Here is an 18,459-nt window from a genome sequence, read left to right as displayed (position 1 = left end):
AGCCATGGAACCAAACTGTAAACCCTGTATATGATGGAGACCACTTCAAGCACCCCAACTGTAAAAGATTTCACTTTCCTTAATGCTCCCTGTGAAATTTGGAAATACTGCAACCCCACCGTACCTCCGGGTCTCTGTCCCAAGAGAGGGAGTCAGTTTCAGCCTAACAACTCATACATATTATTTCTTCTTAAGCCTGCTGGAACAATGTGTGTGTGTGTGGGGGGGGGGGTAGCTGAGAGAGTTGAACCAAAGTGTAAACCCTGTATATGATGGAAACCACTCCAAGGCCGGGGGTCCAGCAGCAGCAGCGTTTCTTCTGCTGGGTTTGTGGCTGCTCACTGGGGCAGATGAAGCTGAGCGGCGGCTGTCACCCACGAGCAGCGCTGACAGCGACCAGGTGGGCTGTACCCCCCCCCCCCGGCGGAATAACGGCGTCCGCCCTGAGCCGTCTCGGCGCGGCTGGTTCTTTCTTTAACGGGAAGGGGGCGGGACTGACGGGGTCGCCGCAGCCAATGGGGGGGGAGGCAGCGGCGGGGGCGGGGGGCCTCGGGTCTCTCTGGGTCTTGGGAGGGGAGGGGGCGCGAGGCTCAATCTCGGCGCGAGCGGGCGGCGCCATGGAGCTAACGGCCCCGCCGCGGCCCTGGGCCTTCCTCTCGCTGGCGGCCGCGGCGCTGCTGCTGCTGCCGCCCGGGGCGGCGGGTGAGTAACGGGGCGCGGAGGCGGCTCCGCGGGTCCCCGCCGGCTCCTTTCAACAACATGGCGCAGGGTCAGGCGGGCCGGCGGGGCTGGTTCCCAGCGGGGTGACCCCGACCCCCTTGCTCCGCTGCTGCCGAGCCAGGAGCGGGGGCGGGTCTGAGCCTCCCCCAGGCCGGCCACAAGTTCGAAGGCGGGCGGTGGCGGGGACGCGCGGCTCTGCGGCATCCCGAGCCCGGCGGGCCCAGCCGAGCTCCCTGCGGGCCCCAGAGCTGGGAGCGGCCGCTCTGGCCCGGCCCGGCCCCTGAGCTGACAGCCCCGGAGTGACCAAAACAGGTCTCCGGCGCTCTTCGCTTGAGCTGGGTCCGTGTCCTCCCTGCGCAGCCACGGGCTCCTCCCGCCCGTGCCCGCTCCCCGGTGCCATGGGGCTGCACTGGTGTGGCAGGAGACGGTGGCAACTGGGGCTTAATTCGGCTTAGAAAGGCGTTATTGATGGTGGCCCAAGAGAATGGGGGAAAACCCAGCTTGACCCTCAGATCCCAGCCTGAATTTGTTAGGGTCTCTCCGGGGACGTCACGCTGCAGTAAAAGACCCCGTGGCGGTGTCTCAGAGCTCCGGGCAACTGACCCAGGCTCTTGGGTACATACTGTAGGGCTAGAAATAGCGGGGGGCTGGACCCCAGGCTCTGAAACCCGACTGCCAGGCCGGGTCCCACAGCCTGAACATCTGCCTTGTTGCTTTCAGCCCCACAAGTCCGAGTCAGTTGGACCAGGCTTAGAGACTTGCTCCGTTCATACATCCTTTTTGTTCACTTTGTCCTCTAGAGTTTTCTTGCACTATGCTTTGCCAGGTCTCAGCAGAACTTTGGGACTGAAGGGAGAGTAAGGATCTAAGGACCTATTCTCCAGGCATTAGTGTTGAGCCACTATTATACTTTGACATTTTGCAAATGCAAAATATACAAATGGGTGACAAGGTGCTTCATTTTATTGCCTTCATTTATACACGTTTTTAATAATTGAATATTTTCCCTAATAATAATTGGGAAAAAATCTTGTATTCCCTTCTCTTCATTTCAGAAGACTATTTTTATCTCTACCTACAATTATGAAGTCACATAACTTGGCAACTTGAAAATAACTTGTCAATCATCTTCTTTCGAGTTCTAGTTCTCTTAATGAGACAGTAAGGCTACAGATTCTAGAGCAGCACAGCTGCAATGCGGTAGTGTAGAAGCTTCCTTCATTGACGGAAGGGTTTTTTCTGTTGATGTAGTTAATCCACATCTCTGAGAGGTGGTAGTTAGATTGATGGAAGAACTCTTCTGTCGACCTAGCTGCATCTACACTAGGGGTTAGGTTGACCTAATATGGTGCTCAGGGAGTGAAATTTATCATAGCCCTGAGTGATGTAGCTAGGTTGACTTAAGGCTTCAGTCTAGACTAGGCTTGATAGTTCTCTGAACTATTCAAATCCTGTCATCTTCTTGAGACCTTGCTAATCTCCTTTCTAGTGCTCAAGGTCTTTGCTAGCTCATTAAGCCAAGGTTTTAAAAATTTACCAGTCAACTTTTAGTCAAAGCACTATATCCAATAGCTATATTGGTCAATACTAAATGTTGGGAGGCGGGAGGTGTGCAAGTGATCTTCATGAGCAGGAAATGCTCTGGCTAGAAGTCCATGTCCTCTGCTATTCCCAGCTTCTGGCAGCGGGTAGGGTGCAATAAGTTTTGCAAGAGTACTGACTCTCAATGATGCTAGGTAGGGGTCAGATTTTGGGGAAAGAAGGAAGTGATGTATTTTTACAAGCTTCACCCAATAAGCTCTGTCCTTTGAGACACCACTTACAGTAAATTGTACAATGTTCAAAATATGGTCATGCCTGTTCTCTGGGTGTGGCTTCTTTTCGGTAGAGTCTGAATACGTTCATGGGCTCTGTTGAGCTTTTCAGGCTTGACTTGGCCTTGGTGATGCTCATAGGTCCTGCTTGGCTCTCCTTTGGGGAGGGGTGGGGTTAAAATCCCCACTGGGTTTTGCTAAGTTCCTTGGGTTTGGCTTCTTCATGACTGGAGGCAGAAAAAAGTGGTGGTGTTTCACAGTCCCTGGATGAACTGCGCCTCTGACTTCTCTTGGCCTTTCTGAGGCTAGCCCCCTATATATCAGGCCATCACCTCTCGCTTAGGATGGAATCATGTGATTCTTCTTGTTAGGGGGCTTATTCCTTCACCGCTTCCTTCCCTGGTCCTTCTCGCATGAACAGAGAGCAACAATACCCAAAGTCCAAAGGTGCAAACAATTCGATGTTTATTGGGGTGAACTTCCAGCAAGCATGATTCCAGTTTCCTTCCTTAGTTTCCTCCTTCCCAGCTCTGACACCCCAGAGCCTTACACCTGTGTCCTTGTTCCCATTTCCCCCTTTAGCAAAACATGATTCCAATTTCCTTACCCCCATTCCCTGTTCCCATTTCCCCCTTTAGCAAAACATGATTCCAACTTCCTTACCCACATTCCCTGTTCCCATTTTCCCCACACCTACCCACTCACTTCCTGATTGACTGCAGGCTATATAGTAAAACTTGAGTTCTGCTTTGCTATACCTTAACCAATCATTTTCCTGAAATTTAAAGAACCAATCCTAACATATTGTAACATGATTATGTAACCAATTATATCCCACCACCTTAATTAGTTTACACTCAGCAAAATTAATTATACAGCAGACAGGAACAATCACAGAACCAGACAGAGATTATACAGACAAACAATAGCAAAGTGGGAACTATAATGACAAGACAATACAGAAGTGAGGATTTCACATCCCACCTATTGATAAGTCAGTTCTTGCCAGACAGGATGCTATCAAACTAAGTTTCCTTTTACATTTTCTAGGCACTTCCCTTTCTCTGGAGGTGATAGGCATTATCAGGACAGGATTGTATTCCTAACAGCCCAATAGCATCTGATTTCAATGTGGCTAGTTTGGAATGTGAGGAGGTGACTGTTCGCTTCCTAGCTTATGGCTGCCTCTGCTGCTTAGCCAAAGGCCTTAGCCTAAGCACAGGGCCTCAGACTTTCACAGTAAGAGAAGGCCCTTACACCGGCAGACAGTGATTTTGATTCTTTCTTTTGTACCTCTATAACTAGCCAAGTGATGATAATACACCTAAATTCTTAGAGTATAGGCCTTTACAGACAGGCCTGAATATCTATATCCTAACACTCCACCCCTTTTTTTCCTTTTTCTTTTGGGATCCTCCTGCCCCGGTATCCCTGGAAAAGCATAGGACATATGACGACACATTTCCTGATAGGGCCAGGTATCATGGTGGAAGGTGTCGATATTCCATTTGTCCCACTGCCCCTTGTGTAGTATAGTGCCCTGCACCTTCTCTCGAATGGACATACCACACCTATTCCAATTAGTGTTCCAGATTTCCCATTAGAGTGGGCCTAAGAAGGTTGGGTCCGGGTTGTCTAGTACACTGCAGGGTTTGGAGGGCTTATTACATTACTTATAGGTTATCTCCCTATGCAACGTAACACAAGTACAGTTAACAATACAAAATCCACAGCAACACCGAGTCCTGACCACTGCAGTATGGTCCAACATCCGAGACACCCCCAAAACGCTGCCTCTCCTCCTTCGACAAGGACACGATCTTATGTGTCCAGTTGCTGGCAGTTGCAACAAGCTGCCCCTGCAGGTTTTGCTTGCTTTTGTCCATATCATAAGTCCATTGAATGTTCACAGAGAAATGGGATATTGTCCAAACCAGCTTGACCACTTGGTATGGCATCAGGCAGTGGGCCCTGGCTTATTTACAGCAATAAGATTCACAGATCCATTTGTGCACCGAAGTCCATATAGCAGCATGTAGATGTGTGTAGTTTGGTTATGGGCTGGTGTAATTGTGCCCCAAGTAATATGTACATTCCCAGAAAAACACCTTATACACAGTACACCCAATTGTCCACCCCTTGCATAGGCCATTGATCCTGCTCCTCTATAGTCATAGGAGAGGGGCACATCCAAACATCTTCTGTTGATTTACACTATGTTACACACCCCTCCATTGATTCCCAGTGACCTCCTCCCCTTCTCATTATTTCCATAGGGCTTGTGGGGACTACCTTGGTTGCCATTCCATTTCCAGGTACCATGGTAGCTATTACACAGGTGCTGGCCTCCTAGTTGAGCATTTTGCATTCCCATACACATCTTGCCCCCCCCCCCCCCCCCAGGTCAGCCTTTTGAAGCCATCCCCCACCCATGTCATGAGGTTTTCTGTTGATTAAAACACAACAATGCTAGCAACAAGACAAACAACGCAAAACATGAACAAGGACACAGGTGTAAGGCTCTGTGGTGTCAGAGCTGGGAAGGAGGAAACTAAGGAAGGAAACTGGAATCATGCTTGCTGGAAGTTCACCCCAATAAACATCGAATTGTTTGCACCTTTGGACTTTGGGTATTGTTGCTCTCTGTTCATGCGAGAAGGACCAGCGAAGGAAGCGGGTGAAGGAATAAGGCCCCTAACACTTCTGCTCTCAGACTGCGTGTTAAGTTTTAGTCCCCTGAGTATCAAACTTGATCACCTCTGCAGGTCTGAGTTAAGCTCAGACTTTGACATTCTGTTACCCTCTGGGGCAATGACAGTGGTAATCAGTGGCCATACAATTTCCTTAAAGCAAAATTTTATTTATTTAGAACAAATGTTCTCTCGGTAGTGTGTATCTTAAAAACTATAAGCCAGCCTAGTTTATCAGGCATTTAACCATCTTCCACACAGGGACCCTGGTTGGTCTAATTTCCTGAAGACTATTCTGGGACCTCTAGGGTCTGGAGGGCATACTCAGTTCCCTAAACTCCCAAACCATTTCTCATCCAGACTCAGGGAGAGACTCCTTATAAAGTTGTGTATAGTCCTTTTGATCACACTCCTTCTCAATGGCAAAGTCACTTGTTAGCCCGATGACCTGTTAATTTAAAAGTTTGTCACCCACAAAATGTAAGCCTTGTTCTGCCAAGGCTGGAAACTAACAGCTTGTCCATTGTCTTTCTGTTGTGTACCTAGATGTTCTTATCTGGGAAGCCATTATGTTGCTTCCCTGTTCTTCCCCACAGCCCCAGTGTAAATTAGATCAGTGCATTCACACGGGAAAGTTTTATAATCCAATGTAGAATAACTTCCCTCACTCACCTATTACATACAATGTTCATAAAAAGAAAAGGAGTACTTGCGGCACCTTAGAGACTAACTAATTTATTTGAGCATGAGCTTTCGTGAGCTGGCCGCAAGTACTCCTTTTCTTTTTGCGAATACAGACTAACACGGCTGTTACTCTGAAACCTGTCTGAATGTTCATAAAATTATCATAGATTGTTACGTATCAGCTCCACTTCTGTCACGGTATATACCAAGTGAACCCATAGGTGGTGCCAAAATGAACTGGCACATTAGATGTTTCAGAACTTGAAAATATGATCTTCCCTCTCTTTTCTTATATACTTTGAGCCATGAAAGAGTAAACAATGTTAGCATTTAAAGTATTTTCATTGGCATCTGAATTAGCACCCATGTAGCTGAATGGTGCACATAATGCATTAGAGCTTTAGTTTTAGGTTCTGCAAACAGACAGTTGTCACTACATCTATTACACTTGGGTCATATTTTGAGGCTGTACTGGCAATTATATAGAGACTTAGCTTTCACGAAAAAAAAAATATATTCTGTAGAACAAGAAGGCAGCATGAAGGAGGTGCTGGTACCAGCTGAATCTGAGACCTGCTTCAGTGGGCTCCATCTTTTGTATTTCCCGCAGATCTTTTGTGGTGCATCGTTCTTCTTTGTGAGTACTTCAGTTCCTGTCTTTGTTGTTACTTGGGAAAGCAGCAATGTGAAATTTAGGTTATTCTGATCAGTTTCACATTGCCTGTAGAGTTTTGAATAGATGAGTGAAACTGACCAGAGTCTTACTAATTTCAAGCTGCTTAGGAAAATCATGAAAAACAACAAAGAAGTGGGAACCTGGTTTGTAGACTCAAGAAGACAACATCCAATTGACTTTTATTTGGCTTATATTGGGAGGTATCTTTGAAGTCTTAAGGACTACATTTTTTTAAAGAGATTAATTTTTATAGAAATTGATTCCGTGAGCTTCCTGTTTAACAGCAGGAAAACTCCTCTCAAGGAAAAATGCAGAGTTTGGCTCCAAATCTAATTTGGGTGAACAATTAATTTGATAACATCATGTGCTACCAAAAGACAATTTTTTTTGGCCCACCATTGATTTTTGGTAGTCCATATATGTGAAGAGATTCATTTGATTTTCATGTAAGCTATCAATTTTTTATTTATACTGATGTCAAAATATGTAGTCTGCAGACATTAGATCCTTAGTATTTGATTTATGTTATGTCAGTTTTGTCTTCTGCGGTCCTAGGAATGCCATTGTGTTTTAAACTTGAACTGACATCATTAAATTAATACTTCGAAATAATTTTAAGACTTTTATTTATCTGGAATGTTATTTAAAGAGACAGTAAAAATAATAGCAGTTCAGAGAACTGACCAATCTAGAGGTTACTACTTGTTTGGAAAGCTACAATGTAAATAAGCGAGTGTCCGGCTGAAGGCATTTAGCTGCAGAATAAGACTGTGTGTCCAAACAAATGGAGTTTGTTCTGAATGGGATTTAAGGTGCTGACTGGTGAACTGAGGGACGGACACAGACTTCTTTTTTTTAATGTTAACCTAGCAGTAATCAGGAGATTGCTAATAGGTGAATTAAGGTGGTAACAAATCCAACAAGAGGCTATTTACATTGAAATGAAAATAAAAGAACGATATAAGAAATGGCTCCTGGAAGATCCCAGGAATTCCAAGTGGAATGTGTGCAGTGTCCTATTTACACGTTATCATGAGAGCTGCATGTGTATGAACTGTCAACATTTTTCCATTAGGGAGGAAAATATGCAAGAGCTTCAGTTGCAATTAGGAACAGTAGAATTGCCATACTGGTTTATATCAGTGATTCATCTAATCCGGGAATTGCACCTTTGATAGTAGCCATACCAGCTGCTGGAGAGGAAGGTGAAAGTAACCCTGCATTAGGCAGTTCTGCCAAAGAGAATGCCTTATACTGAGGCTAGCAATATCCAGTCCACCATCAAGAAAACAAGCACTTGAACTGGAATCATCAGAAAGAGAGAGAGACACATAGTTGTAATGTATGCCATAAATTCGTTTTTTTTAGAATTGGCTATTTCTAGACCAGCAGATCTTAGAAACTACTGCCCAATGTGATGTTTTCCATTAATTACTCAAGAATCAAGCAAAGAACCACTTGCAAACACAGTTATTCCCTACCAGTTTCCCAGTTCCCCTCGCAAGTGGGATTCAGGGCTGAATCCCACTTCAGGATCTCCAAGTGGGATTATTGCAATTCTCTGCAAGTGTGAACACTCTAGCACGGTGCTCCTCACTATTTTTGAAGTGGGGGCCATTTTGGTAAAAAAAAAAAAAAACCCTTCAATGTGAGAGCCATGGGGGGTTGGGCTGAGGGGTTTGGAGTGTGAGAGGTGACCCAGGGTAGGGCAGAGGGTGGGGTGCTGGAGTGAGGGCTGTGGGGTGGGGCCAGGGATGAGGGATGCAGAAGGGGGCTCAGGGCTGGGGCAGAGGGTTGGGATGGGGGGGCTCTGGCTGGGATGTGGGCTCTGGAGTGGGGCTGGGGATAAGGAGTTCAGGGGGTAGGCAGTGCTGCCCCAGGGCTGGGGACAGAGAACTCTTTCCCCCCGCCCCCACAGCCCTCTCCCTGCCATTAGCAGGTAACTCTGGGGGAAGGAGCCCTCTCTCCCCACTGCTGACAGGCAGCATGGGAGCTCCGGGGAGAGGGGCCCTCTCTTGCCCCTGCCGGCAGCAGGGAGCTCTGGGGCTGTGGGAGAGGTCCACAGCAGCCCTGCAAGCCTGAAACTTGCTCCCCTCCCCAGTTCCCACCTACCTCTCCTCTCCAGGTCCCTGCTGTGTGGCCCTTTAGAGCTGCTGCTCAGCTATTTATAGCCTGCTGTGCAGCCATGCAGCTTAGAGGAAACCTAGGGAGCCGCACTTAGGGTCGATGGGAACCGCCACTGGCTCACGAGCCTTGCAATGAAGAAGGTCTAGCATTTTAAAAATTTCAGTTAGTCCACAGTGCAGCAGACCATGTCCTTGGTGTTAGCTCTTTTCTTTGTTTCTACTTGCTAAATTGCACTGAAAGCCAAAAGTACGCTATATACAGTTCTTTCCTAATAACTGCTGTGGTTTCACTAAAATATTATCTGATTAGGAATTGGTGTGGGATGAGCTATAAAATAATCTCTCTATTCGGATGTGGACCACAATTTTTAAAAAGTTTGAGAATCCCTGATTTTAGGTGATATAAATTTAACGTGGAAGGATGATTTTCATAATCTGAATATCTGTATAGATTGTTCAATCTATATTAGTCCATGTCAGGGATGCTGGAGAATGAGACAATAAATGGTGTAATGATGAAATTTTGTGAATAGGGTCCAGAGAATTAAAAAGAGATTGGAAATGACAGTGGGCATCTATCACAGATCTCCTAGATTGAAGAAGACTACAAACAAAATTCTAGACCAATTATTGAGATATTTGAAATGGGATATAGTTTTCATGGGGAATTTTAACTATCCAGATATCAGCCATACATAATGCTCAAAATTGTTAATAAGTTACATAAGACAATCTTATGATCTGAAGTTGACATCATGAACCATTTCTTACAACTAGAGGAGAACTGATCGAGAGTAAAGTGAAATTTTGGTACCAGTGACTATGGGCTATCTGAATTCACCATTCTAAAGAATTGTTCACATATACGCAATACTAGGGTATTAGAATTGAGTATGGTAAAGTTTAGGAAATTAGGACATCTATGAGGTATAATTGAAAAGTCTGCATTACGTTTGTTGAAGGACCTTTTAGAGTCCTCAGAGGTTAAATGTTTGTAGCGATTATCCCTAAAATTAATCACCCAACTTAAAAAACAAACAAACAACAAACCAACCTTAAAAGCTACTAGTACTAACTCAAGATGAATAAAACAAATGTTGAGATTCCTTGACATAACTCTCTTTGAAATTGTTAGAATTTCAAGCTAATATTTTTGGTAAATTTTATTATTATTTTTATGATTAATTATTTTATTTTATTATTTTTATTAGCAAATGTACAAGTGGTACAGTAAAATGGGGAAAAGTTCAAAATACGAAGTAAGGAGATAAAACAGAGATGTATAAGTGAGGGGAAAAAAGAAAAATGTCAAAAGGGCTTAGGTTGGCATCACATGTTTTAGCCATTCAGTAGCCTTGGAATCAGCAGTGTGGATTCTGGAAAGTCATCCTGGTAGACCAGCATGAGATGAGCAGCTAATTAATAGGTGTGCAACATCCTTCACTCTGCTGCTGCACTGAGGGCTGTTTGCGTCCCCCAGGTGTGGTCATGAGTCTCCTACCTCACCCACCCTCATCTGAAATGGTTCAGCTTGCAACAGACATAGCATGGCAGCTCGAAGCCAGGCAGTTGCTTATCTGACTGAGTGATGGGGAGGGAGTTTCTTAAGAGAGAGCAGATCATTACCATTCTGCTTGTCACGGAGTGGCAGTGTCTGCTGTAGAGATGGTTGGCAATATAGTAAACAGATAGGTCTTCTGCTGATGAGTCAGTGATGAGGGGCTTCCCATATAGCTTTGAAAAGTGGTAGTTGTGGTATCTTCTGAATTTTGTCAGGGAGGTTCTTTGCTGTAATATGAGGCTTGATGTTAGGAGACAGGATATTAAAGAGGACTCGTATCACTTGGTATTTGTTGGTCTCTCTTGTTGTTATGCTCATCGTTTGATTCAGTTGTACACCAGCTAGCTTTGTGTGGGAAGAGTTTAGCCGTACAGGAACACAGTATTCTCCAGCTGAGTAGCAGAGAACTAGTGCCAAACTGTGCAGTGTTTACTCATTAGTTCCCCAAGTTGAGCCCACAAGCTTATTTAGGAGACCATTTCTGCTCTTTATCTTCTGAGCTTCCTTGATTAGGTGGTCCTTGTTAGGTAAGCGTGTGAGTTAGAATTACTTCAAGATGTACTGACTTAGGGTCATGAGCCAGTCATTCTCCATATAAGATGATGTTGAGTTCATTGATATGGTTGAGATGAAAGCTTGATGATACTGTCTTTGACACGCTGGGCTTAAATCTCCACTTCTTGCAATAGCCAATGATGGCTTCCATGTCAGGTTGTCCCCAGTTTTCTTGAAGTGTATATCTCTTGAAACAAGGCAGATGTCCTCTGCATACTTAAGATATTGGAAGCAAGTCATTTGTAAATATATTGGAAAAAAGTTGGAGCAAGAACAGATCCTGGAAACTGGAAGAGGAGGAGGGGGCCAAGGGAAAAAACATGTGGTGGCTTGTCAAAGAGGCGTCTAGGAAGAAGACGTGTGCACCTGTGGGGAAAGTTGCTCTGTGTGTGTGTGTGTGTGTGGAGGGGCATTTGCGGAGTCTAAAAACAGGCCTACTGGTTGTCTTCCCCCTACTGTCCATTGGGACTGGGACCATACCAATGTGCTTTATAAAGTAGGTGGCTTCTGTCCTAATGGCTCGGCAAATCCATTTTCCATCCTTTCCCCCACTCCTTGATATATGAGGTTGTAATAAGAGTCCAGAGTTCCTGGGAAGAATGGAGCTGCTTGCAAGTATTTAGTGTCTCTTAAGAGAGCCACTGGCAGAGCAGCAGTCCAAGCACTAAAAGGGTCAGTTTCTACTTGCATGCCCAAATTACCCACTTACCTAGGGAAAGTAATTGGAGATTTACAAGGCTATACTAATATGGGTTCAAATAATTTTGCTGTAGATCTTTATTCCCTAAAAGGATTTCCTTGTGCACTGTCCTCCATACTCACTTTTTAGTAGAGGATTTCTCTTCATGTGCTGCTTCAACCATCATATGGCAGAGGGACCGCCACCCATATGCAAACATCAGTTATAGTATTATATTAAACTGTAGCATTCATATTCCCTTACTAGAGTTGAAGGTTTACAATCGTGACTTAGTTTCATGTGAAGTTGTGAATGTAATGTCAAATTGGAAGCGTAACTTCAGTCCTTGGTAATATAATGGATTACATTGAGAGAGAACCTCTTCAGATTTTTATTGCATAATGGACCCATGAACAGAAAACAGATTAGGTTTATAAAGAACAAATCGTTGTAGACAAACTTGTTGATTGTATTCTTTTTATAGAATTACCAAATTAATGGATAGAGGGAGTATAGTAGGTACATTTAGAATTTAATAAAGTATTTGATAGAATATCTCTTGGTTTTGAAACATTCAAAATAGCTTTGTTTTGGAGCACAATCACAGAGATTGAAAAATGTCTGACAGGACTGTAAACAAAGAGAAATGATTTAGTACCCTGCTGGCTGTATAAATAGAGTGAAATATTACAGAGGAGGCAACATTCCTTTAGACCCTTCTGTGTTTTTACTTGATATACAATCGAGGAGGGTAAGCCTTATTTCCTTTTCCTACCTCAAGGAGTTATTTCCTACGTATCAAACTCTCAGATTACGTGAGACTCATACAGACTATGGCCTTGTTTTGGAAAAGGACACTTTCCTTGGTAAACTGGCTGTTGCAACAGTAATACAAATAATAATAAATAACAATATTCAGCATATAGGGGCCCTAGTCCTAGACCAACACCCCACTGTGATAAGTGCTGTACAAATATAGAATAAAAACCATGGGAGAGACAAAAATGAAATGACTTTCCAGTTTGATTTATATATTGGATGCCATCAGGGCCAAATGGAAACCTTTTAGGAAATCAAATGCTGATGACTCATACGTATTAAATCTCAGTTATTGTGGAGTATAGTTTATTATGAGAATTCTGTTTGTATTTTGGACTGTATGAAGTTGTTTGTGAATTCTTGAATATTCTAGATGTGGCAATATCCCTTACTGACTGTGTTTTATAATGGAATATTTTATGGTACTTTTGATTTTTTTTTTTAAGTAGATAATCTATCCAGTAGCCAGTAGTGGTTCTACCTGTTTTTTTGGCAGTTGACCTTAGATGATTTTTCCATTACAAAATCTTAAAAAATGCAAAGCCAGTGAACTCTACTTTTTGCAATGCTATTGCTTAGCAGCTGAATCTGTTTCGCTATAAAACATTTTTTAAAAAACAAATATATTTTGTTTCAAGGCTAAGTTACTGTTTTTGCCAAATTTCAAGCTGAAGTTAATTTATTTTATAGTTGTAATCTCCTAAAACTGCCTTATACTAGAAATGCTAAAAGACTGTTTAAAGGAAAGCTGCTCTTAATTATACCGTAGCTAAATAAAATATTTACTAAACTAAGAACATTATGCAACCTGTTTATGATGAAGCTGGTCTCCCTCAAAACTGCAAATATTCCTCTTCCTTTGAGAATTCACAGCGCCCCACCTGCGACATCTGTTCGTTCCTTGCAGTGCCAGAAGTGTCAGCAAGGACTTGTTTCCTTTTCCACAATGAGAACAGGTATAAATGTGGCATTTGACTAGTATATCATCTGTATGTTACATGTGCTACTCCTGGAGTAATTCTGTGCCACTGCGCAATGCAGAATTTTGCAGAAATTAATGTGCATGCAGAGTTTCCTTTACTGCACAGAAATGGGCTGCAGTGCTGCTAGCTGCCACTAGGGACTGCTGGACCCAGCAGAGCTGAGCTCACACATAGAAGACACTGCTGGGGGGAGGGAGCTAGAGGATTCCTGGCAACTGTAGTTCCCAGCGTGCCCTGGGGGAAGGAGAGGGCAGCGCACAGGAAACTCCATGCAAGCCTGGGACCAAGCATCAGGCTATTTCTCCCTCTGGATCCTGGGGGGAGGGAGCGGGTGTCTGGGCAAGGGGGTGGGGCATGGCTGGGTTCTGGGTGGGAGAGGGGATGTGGGTATCTGGGCCGGGGTGGGGGGCCCATGGCTGGTCTCTGGGGGGTGGAGATGTTGTGGGTGTATGGCCCCCTGGCTGGGCTCGGGCGGGGGGAGGGAAGGGGTCACAGAAGCAGGAACTGGGTTGTCATAGCAGTTTCTTTAATTCTCTACTCCTGGGTGAATTTTTTGTGTGTCTGTATTGTTACAGACATACTTGCTGACAGGTATTTTGAAATAAATTACCAAAATAATAGAAACTGGTGTGATTATGTAGTGTTATTTTGACAAATAACATTAGCAGAATTTTTAATTTTTTGGTGCAGAATTTTTAATTTTTGGTGCAGAATGCCCCCAGGAGTAACGTGCATTTTATTAGTCTGGTGAAATCCATTTAGACCAGTTCACAAGGAGTTTAATGCATGGGGTATGCATACATGTGCGCGGTTTTGTTACACAATGATGGTTTGTGTTTTGTTTTTTTAAAAAAAAAAAAAAGTAGAATCTTGCATCATTATGTTGGCACCGCACATAGATGCATGCGTAGTTGAGTGGAAATTTCCATTCATTAAATAATGCTCTCTTAACGTTCTGTTGGCACTGTACGTGCATGCTCTAATGCAGTGGTCCCCAAACTTTTCAGGGTTGTGCCCCCACCTTACCCCTGACTGTGTCCTCCTGCCCCTCCCCCAGAGCCAGGGCCAGGAGCAGGGCTGTGGCTGGTGTGTGTGTGGTGGGACGCAGACAGGGATAAGGGGGCTGAGGCTGGGACAGCAGTTGAGGGTGGGGCTGGGGCCGGAGCCTCGGCTGAGGCTGGGACAGAGACAAACCCGTGGCGAGGTGTGCTCTGCTCCCGCCCCCAGCCTCGGCCCTCAGCTGGGAATGGAGCAGCTGCCGAGGCTGGGGGTGGGCGCAGGAGTGGAGCCGTGCTGAGGCTGGGAGCGGGCCAGATGTGGAGCTGGGAGCCAAGGTTGCAGCAGGGGGCGGGACTGGACAGAGCTAGGAGTAGGGAGGGGCTGAGTGGCACTCCCTCCCTGCCCCCATGGGGGGCTGTTCTGGGTCCTGCCATTCCCCCCTGAACGTTCCTCCGCACGCCAGTTTGGGGACCTCTGCTCTAATGTGTATGTATGTGTGTGAAATTAGGCAGAGTGCTGTTTCATTCTTTATAATCTATTAATATATAGAATATAGCACATGAGTTAAGGTTCCACTCATTGAACAGTGAGGATGAAAATAAATATTGAACTGCTGCTCCATTAATTGCACTGCCCAAATTGTACTTTGCACGAGGGAGAAATTATCTTGTAAAAAAGAGCACAGCAAAGTGGCAGTTAAAATTGCAGCCTTAACTTCAGCATTTCCTGACTTCTGAGTGCTTCAGCTTGCAACCTCTGTGTTGCTTAGGGCTTGTCTACACTACCGCGTGGGGTTGATTTAAGATATGCAACTTCAGCTATGTGAATAGTGTAGCTGAAGTTGATGTACTTAGATCTGCTTACCGCGGTGTCTTCATTGCGGTAAGTCAACAGCTGATGCTCTCCGGTCGAATCCGCTTGTGCTCCTCATTCTGGTCTATACTAGACGCGATAAATCGACCCCCGCTGGATCGATCGTTGCCTGCCGATCCAGCAGGTAGTGTAGACAAGCCCTTAGAGACACACTTCCATGCACACTCTTACCCACTTGTGTATATGTATATATCAGTGGTAGGTAACCTGCGGCCCATGGGCTGCACACAGCCTGTCAGGGTAATCTGCTGGTGGGCCGTGAGACTGTTTACGTCGACCTTCTGCAGGCACAGCCGCCCGTAGCTCCCAGTGGCCTCTCTGTCTACTGTGCTAGGCTGACAAGCCTACATAGAATCATCAGATCAGGTTATCTCTTCCTAGCTAAAAAAGTCTGTTCACAGAATGAGTCTGCTAGCTCTCCCTCTGAGACTACTTCAGAGAGTATACTCCATTCTTTCTTTGCCTCCTGATATAGATAGTGGTCTGTCCTCAATTCCCTTCCCTCCCACTGCTTCTAGCCATATGTTGGCTCTTGACTGTAGCCCCCAGTCTGACCTCTGGTCTCCCTTAGGATTCTGTTCTGCATAGGTTCCTGTTTCGCACTCATCAACATAGTATCTGAGCAACTTGGAGTAGCACATTAAGCAACATGACTAACATCTGTCATATGTGTTTTCTCATCTTCTTTCCGGGGGAGAAGCATGTGCAGTGGAGTGTTTTGTTTTGGAATTTTTAAAATATAATATATATACACTCTCTTCTACTGCTGCAGATTCCCATTGACTTCAGTGAGTTTTGGATCACAGTGAGTTATATTTGATAATATGATCTAAAGTAGGAAGCTAAACCTAGCAGAATAAAATTATAAAGCCAATCAAAGAACTCATATTTGTAAACGGATTCTCTGGCTTTTTGATTTATAGGAGCCATCCTGTATGTTATACCAATAAAATAAAAACCAGCAGGATCTTATTAAAGGGGAAAAGGCAAAATGCCACATTTACTGTGAATACAGAAAGAATCATAGTAAGCAGTTAGTTATAGCTGTAACATTCCATTCAATTTCATATTTATTCACACATTCCTTCATACATACACACACACACAGGGTTCTGCAAGGTTGTTATCATAGGTACCAGCCTTAGAGTTGCTCATGCCAAGCCACTGGCCAGGCGGCCTAGACATGAGGAGGGAGCAGGGCCTTGTCAGATGCTCATCAGACGCTCCTGGAAATTGGTTTGCAGAATCAGACCCCAAAGTTCTCACTTTCTAGAGTCCATTTTTATAGAAATTTCTTCCTATGCCAGTCTATGGGAATTGCTTGATCATGTTGTTGCTGAATCAATCAGCAGATGGCACATTCTTGACTGCTCCGTGCTGCCAGATGTTATCTTGTTCTTTGGTTTTCCCATTCTTGAGGCTGTTGGGTGGATTCCAGTCTGCCCTCCGGGGGTCCTCTGGTTATTTCCACTAGACGCCTTCTTCAGCCGATGGACACTAGATTCTTAGGCTGGCACCTCCCTGATTGTTCAGTTATTATCCACACCAAGCATCCATCCACATACATCCTCTATCTCTATTTTAATCACAATTGTTAACAAAGCGAGATGAATACAACAAAAGGGCGGGGAGTCTCTGGGTGCTGTTTCTGTTGTTACAGAATATTGCTTTGAGTCTCTCTCTGTGTGAGTAGTTGTTACAAAGAATTGCTTTGAGAACAGACTCTGTCTTAGAATGTACTAACACAATTAGCAGCTTGCAAGTTTCACACAGAGAGGGAGAGAAACAGTACCAAAAACCGAGAGACCTCTTAATTAGTAATACCCTGGAATTTAAACTATGGGGAATCAAACTCATTTGTGATTTTAATACAGAACTTCTTTAATATGATCCAACAGTATGATCTAAAGTAGGAAGCTAAACCTAGCAGAATAAAATTATAAAGCCAATCAAAGAACTCATATTTGTAAACTGATCCTCTGGCTTTTTGATTTATAGGAGCCATCCTGTATGTATCTTAAAATATATCAAATCTGACATGTAATGGATGTTGGCATTTATTCTTGTGCTAGTTTAATAATAAGCCAAATGGATTTAAAACAGAAAATTGTCTACTCTGATGTGATTTTTGCAGTTTTGTAAATTTTTAAAGTATATATCCTAGTGAATTTAGTTCTGGTGAAAGCTGTTAAGTTATCAGCCCTGGGGTCTAAATCCTCTGTGTACAATCACTTCAGGAACAGCTTTCCTACACTGTTTTGGTAGTAGTCTTCAATCCTGTCTTGGATGGACCACCTTAGGCATTGTAAACATTCTGTGACTGTTCAATATATAGCATCTCTTGAGTTCTGAATTTTAATTCTAAACATTAAAGAACATGGATGAACTGCAGAGTGGAAAAGCATAAACAGTTACTTTTCAAAACTTATATAGAACATTAAAAAGGTAGTTAAATTCACTGTGTCTATTTAAATTATTTACTGATGCTAAGGAATTCTTCATTTTTCCTGTAGGTATGTCATGTTGTTATCATGCAAAGGATAACTTAATGTGCCGTGATGTTTGTGAACAGGTAAGCTTGTTTTAAACTTGGGCAGTAGCACGAAAATTGATTCACTTCTGTATTTGTATATTCAAGATTTTAACAGTTACTTGAAAAGTGGACCTGAAATTGATAAGGGTTTCACTCCCACAGGGAATATTTATATTCGGTACATGTAGATACTGAATGTCACAAGAGACCTTGGTAGTCTGTGTAATAGTTCTGTTGTTTTAATGAACAGATTTTAACTTCTAAAGCGATATTCTTCCCTCTGATATATGTAAAAACTCACATTGAAATCAGTGGGAGGTGCATGTGCATATTTTAGGTCAGAATTTGACCAAGAAGCATCAAACTTACAGATGTGATTCACACTGATTTCTTAGTTTATCCTTTACCTCCTCCTGCTTTTCCTGCCCCCCCCCCCCCCCGGAGTTAGATGTCCCTCCCCTTGTAAAGTGGCTTGAGTGACAGCTGGCACAGACTCAGACTCTACACCAGGAAGAGCGCCTGGAATGAAGGAGCACTTGAGACCAGCAGCAGTCTTCCCTTCTTCACCAGATGAGGGAATAGTTTTGTCTACTTCCACTCAGTTTGATGATTTCAAAATTGTTCATGGCAGATAAGTTAGAAGTCCTGGAGCTAATGTAGGAAATATCACATAAGCTTTTGAACATTCTGCATTTCTTCATGTCTAGAAGGCTGGACATGCTAATTAACATGGGGCTATAGGAAGCT

The 18,459-nt window shown here is 43.9% G+C and overlaps 1 protein-coding gene across 7 annotated transcripts in view; it reads left to right on the top strand.

The window, feature by feature from the left end:
• Positions 1-574: 574 nt before the first annotated feature.
• The window catches only part of RECK (reversion inducing cysteine rich protein with kazal motifs), a 144,293-nt gene continuing 126,408 nt past the window's right edge, over positions 575-18,459 (top strand). For 4 of the 7 annotated variants that reach the window (XM_073332540.1, XM_073332536.1, XM_073332543.1 and 1 more), the window contains exons 1-2: positions 575-702; positions 17,693-17,751. In XM_073332540.1, the coding sequence (XP_073188641.1) occupies positions 618-702; positions 17,693-17,751 (144 nt within the window). In that variant the 5' untranslated portion in view covers positions 575-617. Of the gene's footprint in view, positions 703-13,188; positions 13,281-17,692; positions 17,752-18,459 lie in introns of those variants that run through there. The other 3 variants (XM_073332537.1, XM_073332539.1, XM_073332538.1) reach the window with 3 other exon arrangements.

This window comes from Lepidochelys kempii, chromosome 2 (genome assembly GCF_965140265.1).
Source record: "Lepidochelys kempii isolate rLepKem1 chromosome 2, rLepKem1.hap2, whole genome shotgun sequence".
Lineage (NCBI taxonomy): Eukaryota > Metazoa > Chordata > Testudines > Cheloniidae > Lepidochelys > Lepidochelys kempii.
Note: the sequence above shows the minus strand (reverse complement) of the source record. Positions and strands in the feature narration are given on the sequence as shown.